This window comes from Galeopterus variegatus, unplaced genomic scaffold (assembly GCF_000696425.1).
Source record: "Galeopterus variegatus unplaced genomic scaffold, G_variegatus-3.0.2 Scaffold9574, whole genome shotgun sequence".
Lineage (NCBI taxonomy): Eukaryota > Metazoa > Chordata > Mammalia > Dermoptera > Cynocephalidae > Galeopterus > Galeopterus variegatus.
Genome location: NW_007735685.1, coordinates 24630 through 37203, shown reverse-complemented (window position 1 = coordinate 37203; position 12574 = coordinate 24630). Strand labels below are relative to the sequence as shown.

The window sequence follows — 12574 nt, the reverse complement described above, 5'->3', positions numbered from 1 at the left end:
TTGCTAATCCTGCCTTGTCACCTCTAGCTTATTTCATTGGTCACACCAAATGCCAGTGGAGACATGACTGTAACACTGAATTTTATTTCCCAGTGTAACATTTTTTACTTGCCTTGAGACCTCATATCTAACTTATATATTTTTTAATATGCTATGAATGGAGCCTTAACTTCCAAGGATGGTAATTGAATTGTTGAAATACACAGTGAGTGCAATGGCTGCTTTCAGTGCTGTGATGCTCACGTTGAGAAAGTATCCAGTCACACGAGTGATCTAAAAGTTACTTATCCAAAAGAAACCTGTCTTTTCTTCTCCTTCACCATCATGTTGAGAGACCTCTATGGAAATGAAGTTGGGGCCGCTGCAAACGCTCCCAGGATGCATTTCACTGGGTGCACCATGGCGTCCAGCCCTAGGAGGCATCTCCATGCACTGCCTCTCACTCATGGGCAGTGTTGTCGATTGCCTGACTGAAGGCATGGTTTCCTCTCTTGAGTTTCAGTTACTTTCCCCATGTTCAATTACCAAGGGCTCTTAGCCGCTCTTTCATGCTCCTTTAAAATCACAAAGTACAAAAATCCAATTTTGCACAGCACGGCAGCGTGTTCTTTCTGACATCTGGAGGGAGGAAACTTGCCCGGGAGAGCCCAGCATTGCCAGGAACACTGGGAGACGGAACAAGGGCAGGTTTACAACTCATCCCTCACACCCTCTTCGTGAGCAACCACTGAATTCATTCAAATTCATTCAATTAAGTGGCATAATTCATTCCCCATGCTACATGTAAGACAGATTACCAAAAACAGAGAGCCTTGAGACCTTTCTCCTAGTTTAAAGTTAATAGATTATCCACCTGAACAATTGCATTCTCCAGGAAGTTGTTAAACAGGTTTTTTTTTTAATTCTCTGAAGTGTAAGTCATATTTTCTTACATTTTTCCTAGCACTGAGAAAATAATACCCAAAGACACCTCTTACTACATAAAGTGGAGCAAAATGTTGGTTTAAAATGGAGGATAAACTGAAGGAAAAGCAAATATATTCAATACCACATTTGGGCTACCTGTTATAATCTTATCAGAGATAATTTAATTATTGAGCAAAACATTCCTTCAAAAATGCAAATGAACTACAATATTTAAAGAGTCCTGTGTAGGCCAATGACTATTTGGATTTACAAATATGAGTAATGTCTTCAGTACATGAAATAGGTAAACTATAGATTAACCCAAAAAAGTTTTGAGAAGAGCAAGTTCCAGCCTTAAAAGCAACTAATAATGTGTATTTGTATAGCACATTATACTTTAGTGATGGAAATGCTGAAAAATACTTTACATTCTGTGTACCACAGTAGGTTATTTACCACCAGCCTGAGATGTTTCTGGAATTTTGAAAATCCCAGATCTCTGAAATGTTTTGCTTCGCCTTAACCGTGAAGAAGCAGTTTAAGGTGTCCCACCATCCCAGGGGTTTCTCTTGCCTTCATAGGTGGTGACTACCTAATTCCAGCCACCAGCTGAGGGTGGGGCTATGTCACGTAGAAATTCAAGGCGCCCTGCCACCTGCGAGTGGCAGGCACTACACCCATGCAGAGGGTGAGGTACCCTCCTCCTGGAAGCCTCATTAAAGGGGTGTGAGGGCACATTAAGAGTGTTTTTAAGCCCATTACATCCAAAGTTCCCAGTCCTTGGAAATCAGGGTAATGTATTTCCTTATAATGTCTTCTTAAATTAAACCACACAGAGGTTTACATAAAATTCCATAGAAGTAGCATGTGCTTCTTTGGTTAATTCCAATTTCTAGGTGTTATTGAATATAAACGCTTATTTGTGTTTCCTTTTTAGAAGTCTCAGCGCAGACGGAGATCTGTGACATTCAGCAGGACTGGAAGCCTTCGTTCCTCAGTAATGAAGAATTCACCCAGCTGATGTTGGAGGTGAAATGTAGTTTCAACTTAGTCTAATGGGTTGCAAATTAAAATGTACTGCTTGTTCCAGAAAAGACCCTGTGCCCAAAGCAAACAACTGTTCTTGACCCTGAAAACAGGTCTTGAAACAGACACTTTTATGAGGCTCAGTGTGCTGTCGCTTATGTTTTGGCTACTGAGTTGGGCAATAAAAGCAGGAATCCCCAAACTGAATGTGGTCATGTGCTATCACTGCAATGACTGGTCTCCCGACCAGAGGACACCTAGCAGGGGGACTGGGAGGGAGCAGGTTGGAGGTAGGTAGAGAGGGAGAAAGCGAGAGGGAAGATTATATCAGCCTTCCCTGCCATGTGGCTCAGGGAGCCTCCTGTTTAGAATGCAATGATTATATATTTTTTCCTTAGTAGAAACACATTTCAAAAATAAAAGTCTCCTTTTAAAGTTATGCTTTTAACTTGAGCTCATATTCCATCACCACGCAGGTGGGTGTCAGCCGTCTGACCCTTTGCTTCCCTGCCCAGCCTACACCCTCTGTGCTAAGTAAGGTGCTCACATTCCTGCGTCTGGATTAGGTGCCCATCTTCCACTGCAGGGCTAGATTTGTGAAAACCTGGGTGACCTGAGCAAGTGGCCTTCTTTAATATCATATATTTACATACGGATGAAACTCCTCAATGCAGATGAGGATAAGGCTCCACAAAAACATCTGGCAGGGTGCTGTGACTTCCAACCTGGGGATAACACTGGGAGGGTATGGCTATGGTGATGGAGGCAGAGAAAGTCCCAGACGTGGCATGTCTCAGCCCTCGACCGAGAAGAGAACTGGGACAGACAAGCTCAGCAAAAAGAAGATAGATGCTGGCTGTGTGCCAGTGGTTGCTGGCAGGATTTTCAGAGAGTAGCTTCTTGGGATAAATTTTTCTATATCTTGTCTTATGTGCCTATGTGAGACTGATGTAAACTTCAATTTACATAGATTATGCAGAAAACAGAAAGTACTGGAGTAAGAAAATGCCAGAATGAAGATGTCCAAATATTATGAAATATAAACGCATTAATGAACATTTGCATAAGATGAAACACACTTAAAGCTGCATGGGAACTATATTTAAAGAAAATACAGAACTTTCTCCAGAAGCAGTGCATTTTAAGTATGTTAAATTTAAAGCAGCTTGTGAATATAATGTTGAATTAATGCATCATTATACCACTTTACATAAATCGATTTATCTTTTAATTCTTATGGAAGTAGTTAAAACACATAACCCTATAGCATCAGCCTCTTTTTAAGAGCCTTTAGCACAACCTTTTTTTCCCCAATGAGTTTCAAAGTATCGAAAGGATTTGAGGAAACAAGGTTTTTATAAAGTTAAAAATAGATAAATTTTTGGGCTGGAAGGCAGGACTACGATTCAGGAGACTGGAATTTCTAGAAAAAGAAGATTTTAGATTTGTATGGATAGTATTTATGCACTTTCCCCTGCTCCCAGTATAGACTCCTCCAAGTGGATGGGAAGGACGTTCCACTAGATGAAGGGGTCGGCTCTGAAATCAGGCCTGCACAACGGTGAACTGCTGCTGGGAGCAGTCTGGCAAGCCCACCAACCGGGGCTTGCATTTATCTCTGACTGTGTCAGCCTTCTATTCCTGCCTGTTGCTCATAAATAATTGCAGCCCTCTCTGTCTCCTCCCTGAGGGCCTCGCCCCAGCCATGGGCCCCTCTCAGGGTGATGTGGTCATTTTCCAAGGTGCACCTTCTTCCCGCTGTGCATCCCATGCTAGCCGCACCTGCCTCTCCTTTCTTCAGAGCCATTTCAGAGAACGGGGAATCCAGATGCCTTGTCTGGGTTACCAGGATGTTCCCTTTTTTCAAATGAGAACAGAACTCGAGAGAGAACCTGTCATGCCCCTGGGGAATTTCTGGTGCCCTTTGGTTGTGAAACCCTCCTTCCCTCTTCTTTCCAGATGGCACAAAAACAGCTTCCAGGAGGACTCACATAGTTGTGAGGGTTGAAAGGACAAAAACGACCTGGTTGCAGACCAGCCAAGCTGGTCAAGTGTACGCTGGCGAGCACTGGGGCTATAGCGTTTGAACAAGTAGGCTCAGAGAGAAAGCTCTTGTTGACCAGGGATGAGGGGGGTTGTGGAATGTCTGCATTTTATTCAGAAAAGCTACAGCAATGTTTTCTCTTAGCCCAGAGGCTGTCCCAGAGAACACAAGAAATGTTCCATCAGATTCTTGGAATTGGTAGAAAGGGGAGGTTTTGTTTCCCTGTGGTTGTGGCGGGTATAAAATTCTGGATCATTATGGCACCTTTGGTGACGTCCCTGTCAAGTTCACCTTTGCATGGATGCGACTCATCACTTTGCCTCCACTCGGTGTTGAATCACTCTCAAACGCTGCTGATGGGACTTCCTAAACCCTGGCAGCCTTCTGACAGCAGTGAGTCAGTGCAGCTCTTGTACATCTGATGGAAAATGCCAATGAGCTGATGAGTTATCTTTCGTCTATAAATACCTTCAGTTTTTTCACACCCACTTGCTTTGCAGATTCGGGAGGGATGTGGCTCGCTGTGCAGGAAGGCCACTTGTGCTGCTCCCGTTTTCCCCCAGCCTTCCAGTCTGCTCTGTCCAGAAAGGTCTAGCTGACATCATCAACAGTACCCCTACCCCTTCAGAAAATTCACCTCCAGGAGGGCTGCAAAGATGACTTACAAAATAATTGAGAAAAAGACTTGGGGGGAAAAAGAAATGGAAGTTACTGGGATATACCTCTTTGTTCACCATAACCCATAAATCTAATCCAGAGTTTCTCACTATTGACGTTTTGGACTTGATAATGCTTTGTTGAGAGGCTGTCCTGTGCATCGTAGAATGTTTTGCAGCATCTGTGGTCTCTACCTACTAGATGCCACGATCATCCACTCCAGTAGTAACAATCAAAAGTATCTCCAGGGCCGGCCCGGTGGCACACTGCTACAGTGCGCCGCTTGGGAAGCGCGGCGGCGCTCCCGTCCGAGGGTTCGGATCCCACATACAGACTGGCCACTCACTGGCTGAGCGAGGTGCGGGAGCAACACCGAGGGTTGCGATCCCGTTGCCGGTCCCGGTCCGTTACGGGCGCGACACTGAGGGTTGCGATCCGTTGCCGGTCACGAAAAAAGACAAAAAGGAAAAAAAAAAAAGTATCTCCAGACATTGTCAGATGTCCCAGGGGGATGAGGGGAGCAAAATTGCCTCCAGTTGAGAACCACTGATATAATCCCGAAGGATGAGGTCTGTTTAAGAGGTGTGCTTTGGTATATTTTTCAGTCTTAAATCCTGCAGTACATCAGTATAAAATAATAAATGAGCCTGGTGTTAACTTTCCTGGTGAAAAGAACTCTCTCTTATTTTGGCACGTTGTAATGGTGCCCTTCACAAACAGTTAGTGGCCTATTTCTGCTTCCTGCTGCTATGGGCTTAGCCATGCCCTCCTAACTTGAAAGAACGCATGCCCCTTTGGCCGCGCAGATTCTCAGTAACACCCTGGGAGGATCTGGATGAGTGCATGCAGGATGTTTTCAGAGCCTTCTGAGCACACATTTCACTTTTTTCCCCCAGAGCAGAAAACTCTCTAGATTTGGGGAAGATAGTATGTCAAATATTATAGTCAGTAAAATGACAGTGGCAGGTTTGCAGTGAAAGCCCACCTGAGCGTATAATCCCCTCAAAGGTTTGTTTTCTGGCGAGGTAGGCTTTGTTTTTAATCCCTTCCATCTCACTGGTGCACTCCAGACTGCTACTTGCCAGTATGACCCCATTCTCCACTGAATTACATAGTCTGAATTTTAGAAATCAACTTTCAGATGTGTCTTATGAAAGCATTGCAAGAATCCACATTAAAAAATCTCAATAAAGGATTGAAAAATAAGACAGCAAAAGTGCTTTCTGAGAAAACATTTCCGCCTTAAACCTTTTCTATTTCAGGCGCTCAGAACATGCACCTAGCATACAGTAAGCACTCAGTAGATACTTCCAAACGAATGCATTTTTCAGACATTCTGACATGTTTATGGATGCAGTTGAGTTGCACAACCTGCCCTCCCTGATCCAGCCCTGGGGAATAATGTGCATGTTTTTTGCAAAGGGTCCCTTCAGTGTGCCTTTCTCCTATAACAATGAATGTAGGCAGAGATCTACCTTGGCCAACAGGCTCATTTTCTGTTGTTAATGTACCTATAAGGTCTGATGTCTTTCAGTAAATGTTTACTGCTGAGCTCAAAGTGGTATCGGGGATAGGGAGATGGGGACAACATATTGCTGATGTCTTTTATGATAATAGTGGTATTTCTGATTCAGCCCAATAGTGTGCTTATCATTAAACCTGTTCAGATCGTTTCCATGGCTAAATTTTATTTTGGGATACCAATAGGTGAAATTTTTTACTGAGCCCATAGTGCCTTTGCAAGCGCTCATCCTGGGCTAGACAATTCTGTGTAAGAAGCCCTCCCACGTGTGTGGCAGGAAGTGCTGCAAGGTTATTCATGGGAATATTCTGAGGATTACAAAACAAAGCCAGCGTCCTAAAACGGGGTTCTTTGCTTTGGTGACACGCTCCTCCGTACAAGCATCGCTAAGGAGCTTTCAAATGTTGCATTTTCCACAGGCATTAGATGGCTTCATTATTGCAGTGACCACAGACGGCAGCATCATCTATGTTTCTGACAGTATCACGCCTCTCCTTGGGCATTTACCGGTGAGTTTCTATTCCAATGGCCTTTGCCTGTGCACATTGTCATCTTTATCTTGAGAGTCATTCAGACCCCAGATCGGAGGTGGTGCAGGTGTCAGGGGCTGTGTGTGAGAGGGGATAATGGAGGGGTTAAAGAGTGCCCAAGTCCTGGAGGACAGGACCAGGCTGAGGTCAAGGTCCCAGGAGCCTCAGACAAAGGGCAGGTACAGGCATGTGTCACCCTGGAACAGGCAAGGCACCGTGATCTCAGCCGTGCTGGACCTGGAGCAGAGGGCATGGATACAGGTTCTTATCCCCGGTCAGAAACAGGGACCAGCAAGAGAGCTCAGTCAACAGAGCTCAGAGCCTTTGCAGAGGCTGATAGACGTCCCAGCCTAACTGAGAGCTGGTGAAGGAATGGGCAACAGATGGCTTGGGTTGGGATGTGGTGTGGCGCTCACTCCAGACATGTCTGAGATTGCAAGTACATTGTGACGTCCTCCGGGTTGACATACTCTGGGAAGACACTGTTGGACCAATGTCTTGAAAGGCCTTGGGGAGGAAGGAGACTTTGGGCAGTCTGGGAGGAAAGGGCCAGCTCTGCAGTCCAGGGGTGGGTGGCAGGGCGTTGCGGGTGGCCACACATGTTCCCAGGCCCTGACGGATGTCTCTCCCCCTCACTGCTTCCCTGTGCCTCCCTTCCTCTATTTTTCCTCTTTCCTCTCTTCCCTCCTTCTCTTCCTTTCTCCCTCCCTTTCTCCCTCCTTTCCTCCTCTGCATAAGCCTTGCCAGCACTCTGGTCACCCTTGACTGAGGATGAAGTGACTCACAGGTCTGCACCTGGCTAGTGAAAGACCCACCTTTGATCCCAGCCCTCCATTTCCCACCAGCATTATTTGTTCCCACAGAAAATGACCTTGAATGGCAGTTCCGCGAGGACATCACATGCAAATGACTGGGATAAAACATCGTCTCTTCCTATCCCTCCCAATAAGCCCAGCCAAACCCCTTACCCCGCCTTCCTCACCCCGCACATAGGTGGATGGGCAGCCAGTTTATGTGATGAGTTGGGTAACAGCTTGCTCTGGGATTGTGTGTAGGAAATCCTGGGCCAGGATGATGCTGGAGGACGTGGTTCCCTCGCCACAGCTGCACCTGCCAGGGATGGCCTTGCTCCACAGGCAGCTTCCTTCTGTTTCAGGGTGATGAGCCAGCTCTGCTGGTGGCCCAGGCTTCCACATCGCCCTGGGTCATACTTTTCCTTGGAAGCCACTCCCGCCATCCCCTCATTTCTGCAGATAATGCTGTGTTCAGTCAAAGCCACCATGCACATTTTCCTTTGCAGTCACTGTGTCGTAGCCCAGAAAAGCATTTTTGACTTTGCTAGGCAGATGCCTGCCCATTATGCCGTAATGTAACCTAATCTGTGTCACCTTTGTGTTCCAGCCCATTTCCTGAAGCCAGAGTGTCAGGCTGGGGGTGGGGGTCGGGCGTCTCCCTCCTCTTGATAGGATTGTCCTCAGCCTGAAGGCGTCGGAGGGTGCAGCTGCACCGTGATTATAGTTTCAGAGCGGGAGGATAGTGATGAATTCAGAAGTGATCCCCCTCATCAGCCCAGCTTCTTTGGGCTGATCTGAGGATGGCTGAGAAAAGAAGAGGAGGTGGGTACTTCTTTGGAGGGAGCTAGTGTTTTGTATTGAATAGGAAGGACTGGGCGTGATAGGCACTGATCAAAAGCAGGCGAACGTGGCCTGCCTAATGACCTGGGAATGAGAGACAGGAGCCCAGAACTGTTTGGGTAAACAGGATTTACACTGTTCTGCTTTATGCTTTTGTAATTGACCCAGTTGCTGTACATGACAGAGGGGACCTAGAAAGTAAAACAGGAATTCTTCTGACTTCAAATTATGGAGCAATTTAGGACTATCCTTATCAATTATTTTCTAACTCTGGAAGGGCCAGAAATGATCCCGACCCTAGTCAGTGCTAGACAGAGATGAATGCTTGTTAACTGTATATAGACCCACACCCAGACACACACAACAAGTCAGCCCGTAACTCCCCAGTGGATTGAGCCCGGGATGGACAATCCCCAAATTTAACGTCAAGTTGCTTTTAGCTTTCATAGTCCAGTTTTTACCAAGATCGTCCTTTGCAGGTGGGTGGACAGGGGCTGTTGAGGACAGAACTTCCCTGCTGTGATCAGCGTATAGCTGGTCAAGCAGAGGAGCTGGTCTGGGAGTTGTACGTCTCCTGCTTCGACTTTACAGGTGAGGAAGCCCAGGTGGCCCAGCCAGTGAGGGACAGAGAAGCTGACTACAAAGCCCAAGCTTGTCACACTCTGTGCCAAGGATTTGGGTCATAATTTAGGAATTCTGCTTCTGATTTAGTTCACTTCAATTTGTACTTACAGCAGTCCCCTTTTCCAAGACCCCAAGTGGATGCTTGAAGCCACAGGTGGTGTCGAACCCTACATACATTATGTTTTTCACTATACATACATACCTATGATAAAGTATAATTTATCAGCTAGGCACAGTTAAAGATTAACAACAATAACTAATAATAAAATAGAACAATTACAACAATATACTGTTGACAGTTTCATGGATAGAGTATTCATTCTTACTGTAGATCTTAGCAACCTCAGCGTAGGTTTTTTTTTTTTTTTTTTTTTACTAAGGTTTTTTTTTTTTTTTTTTTCCTTACTAAGTCGAGAACTTTCAGCTTTTCCCTTAAAGGAAGTGCTTTACGGCTTGTCTTTGGCATATCCGAATTGCTGGCATCACTATTCTTGTGCTTTGGGGCCATGAAGGTTACTTGGACCCAAGCCCTGCAATACCATGACAGTCGACCTGACAGCGGGGATGGCTGAGTGAGTCGTGGGCGGGCAGCGCTACCTGCCAGGCGCTGGGCAAGAGGATGATTCGCACTGCGGGCAGGATGGAGCTGGGCGGCATGAGAGTTCAGCATGCTACTCAGAACCGCACACGATTAAAAACTTAGGCATTGTTTACTTCTGGAATTTTCCATTTAATATTTTCGGANGCATATCCGAATTGCTGGCATCACTATTCTTGTGCTTTGGGGCCATGAAGGTTACTTGGACCCAAGCCCTGCAATACCATGACAGTCGACCTGACAGCGGGGATGGCTGAGTGAGTCGTGGGCGGGCAGCGCTACCTGCCAGGCGCTGGGCAAGAGGATGATTCGCACTGCGGGCAGGATGGAGCTGGGCGGCATGAGAGTTCAGCATGCTACTCAGAACCGCACACGATTAAAAACTTAGGCATTGTTTACTTCTGGAATTTTCCATTTAATATTTTCGGACTGCAGTTGGCCACGGGTAACTGAAACTGTGGAAAGTGAAACTGCAGACGCGGGGCTACTGTACTTGTTACTCATTATTACTCAGCACGAACCCATGACCTCCACAGACGATGCATCATTTTACGAGGCCCCTGTGAGGTTGTCTTTCCTTCGGGGTTTAAAATGTTATTGAGAGACTTCACCTGCGAAGCCATTAGTGACCAGTACTTACCGAGCACTTACCGCATACCAGGCACCATTCAGAGTCCCTTACCTGCACTGATTATGTATGTGTGAAGCACTTAGAACAGTGGCTGTACCACATTAGCTCTCCTTTCCTTGTCGATCCTATGAAAAGGTCATTACCCCAATTCACAGATGAGGAAACTGAGGCACAGAGAGGTTAAGTAATTGACACAGAGCGTACCCCACTCTGTACAGGACAGAGTGAAGTTGGATGTTCTCAGCGTGTGGTGGGTGGTTAGGAAGGGAGAGAGTGAGGAACTGGAAGGCAGTGGTCAGTCTTTGTGGAAGAGGTGGCTGTTTAGGGGAGGCACAGCCAGCCGGGACTCAGCGGGGACAGGCAGCCATGGCCCCAGCTGGTATCACTCCGAATGCAGGCTGGCATGCCAGGGGTCCAGTCCCATGGCCCCTGTGTGGCTGGGGATCAGAGGGCCATCAGTGATGGGGAGTAAAGAGCAGCCACAATTCCTTCCCGTGTCCAAGACTGCCAGGCCTAAAGTCTCTCTCTGTTTCCTTCATACCCTGGAATCTGAGACATGACGAAAGCTCACATGATAGATTTCCGTACAGCAGTTTTGTAGAACTTTCTCACCAGTTTGACAGAAAAGAAAGAAGAAAGTAACTCAGAACAGAAAGTGATTTTCAGATAGAGTCCGAACTTCTCAGTGGTGGTGGCACCAGCACATCTTGGCCTTCCTCGGAATTGCACGGTCAAAGAGAACGTGACCACAGGGATGTGTGTGCCGAGGGACGGCCAAGCGCTAAAGGGAGCTTGGGGAGTGAACACTTCTCAGGAGGGATGCAGGAGAGGGCCATGTGCCTTGGGCAGAATTGGGAAAGAGTATGGCTGAGACAGAACCAAATGAGAGGCCAAAAGGAGGCGTAATCTGTGTTTCCTGTTTGTACTTCTGTTGGATTTTTTTTTTTTTAATTAGCTCCCTAGATTACTTTCCTGCTTTGTTCATGAAGGCAATGTTTTGCCTAATAAGCTGGACCATGGTAAGTTCTTAGGGCGGAAATCACGTCCCTGGCCCTGAGCACGGTACCGTGGGCCTGCATGTTCATGACAAGGCTGAATTCACGAATGGGGCTGCACATTGGGCGTAACTGCACGAAGCCTAGCAGGTGGGCCGTGCCTCAGGAGCGTGGAGTGCAGGCTTCCCCAGAAGAAAATCACCTATGGCACCGGAGTTTATAAAGCTGGAGAAACCTACAGGCCAAAAGAGACCCCCGTGTCATGCTGGCTTTCCAGGTAAAAGCTCCAGCAAGGAGAAGGCCAAGATCAGAACGGAATACGGGCTCGAGTTCCTGTGGCAGCGGCAGAGCAGGGAGAAGAGGCCACAGAAAAGGAAAGACCAGCCTCTGGCTTAGGTTACCCCAAAATGCAGCAGCAAGGCCAAGGCCGTGAGACACACTTTCCAGGAAATATCCCTCTGCCCTCCCTCCCCAGCCCACCCTCACCTGCCCCAGGAGCCCACCTGACCCAGGTCATTTTGTCAGAGGCAGCTCCAGGTGAGGGCAGAGCCCCGACAGGTGTGGCTGCGGCTCAGAGTTGATCAGGGGTTAAAAGAGTCCAGGTCTCTAGTTATATTTTTAAAATTTTTTATGCCTTTTGTTTTTTATATACCATACATACAGATGTGTGTATAAAACATATATTCGTGTATTTAAATTAATGGTTAAGCAAGCATGAACACGCATGTCTCTGTCACTGATGTGAAGAAACAGAATGTGGCTGGGACCCTCAAAGCCCCAGCACGTACTTTTTCCATCACGCCCCCACCTCCCACCTAGAGGCCACTGTTTTCCTGACTGTTAAGATCATCATTTGCTTGTTTTTCTTTGTAGTTTTACCATTTTTGAGTTCATTGCTAAAATATAGTTTAATACCACCTTCGTTTGTCTTTATGTAAATGGAATCGTAAGAAATGGACTCTCCTTTAATATACACAATTAAAACAAAGAGTGTATAATAATATCACATAAAAACAATTATAATTTCAGTTAAAGTAATGTACAATTGTATGTGCTGTATGCCTATAATTACAGAAAAACAAACGAAATACTGCTTAGAAAGAGATAAGATAATAAAAATGTTAACAAAGGTTGGCTAAACAAAGAAAAAAGAAAATGGGCTCCCTGACTTCCTTCCTTGCCTGACATTGTGATTGATCCTGTCCCACTGCTGGGTGTAGCTGCCGTAGGTTCGCTCCCGTGGTTGCATAGTATTCTGCGGTAGGAACGTGCTACAATTCCTGCATCCGCTCCAGTTTGGAGCTCGTAGAAAGTGCTCCTGTGAACGTTCTGTAGTGTTTCCTCACGGACGTTTGCAAACACCCCTTAGAGAGCTGACTAGGTTTCGAATTGCTGGATTGTAGGGCA

The 12574-nt window shown here is 46.3% G+C and overlaps 1 protein-coding gene across 1 annotated transcript in view; it reads left to right on the top strand.

Moving 5' to 3' along the window:
- Window positions 1-1843: 1843 nt before the first annotated feature.
- LOC103609395 (neuronal PAS domain-containing protein 2-like) overlaps window positions 1844-12574 on the top strand; it is a gene marked incomplete at its 5' end in the record, with an annotated part of 30960 nt that continues 20229 nt past the window's right edge. The window contains 2 exons of the mRNA XM_008593724.1: window positions 1844-1935; window positions 6575-6664. Coding sequence (XP_008591946.1) covers window positions 1844-1935; window positions 6575-6664 — 182 coding nt within the window. The remainder of the gene's footprint in view (window positions 1936-6574; window positions 6665-12574) is intronic.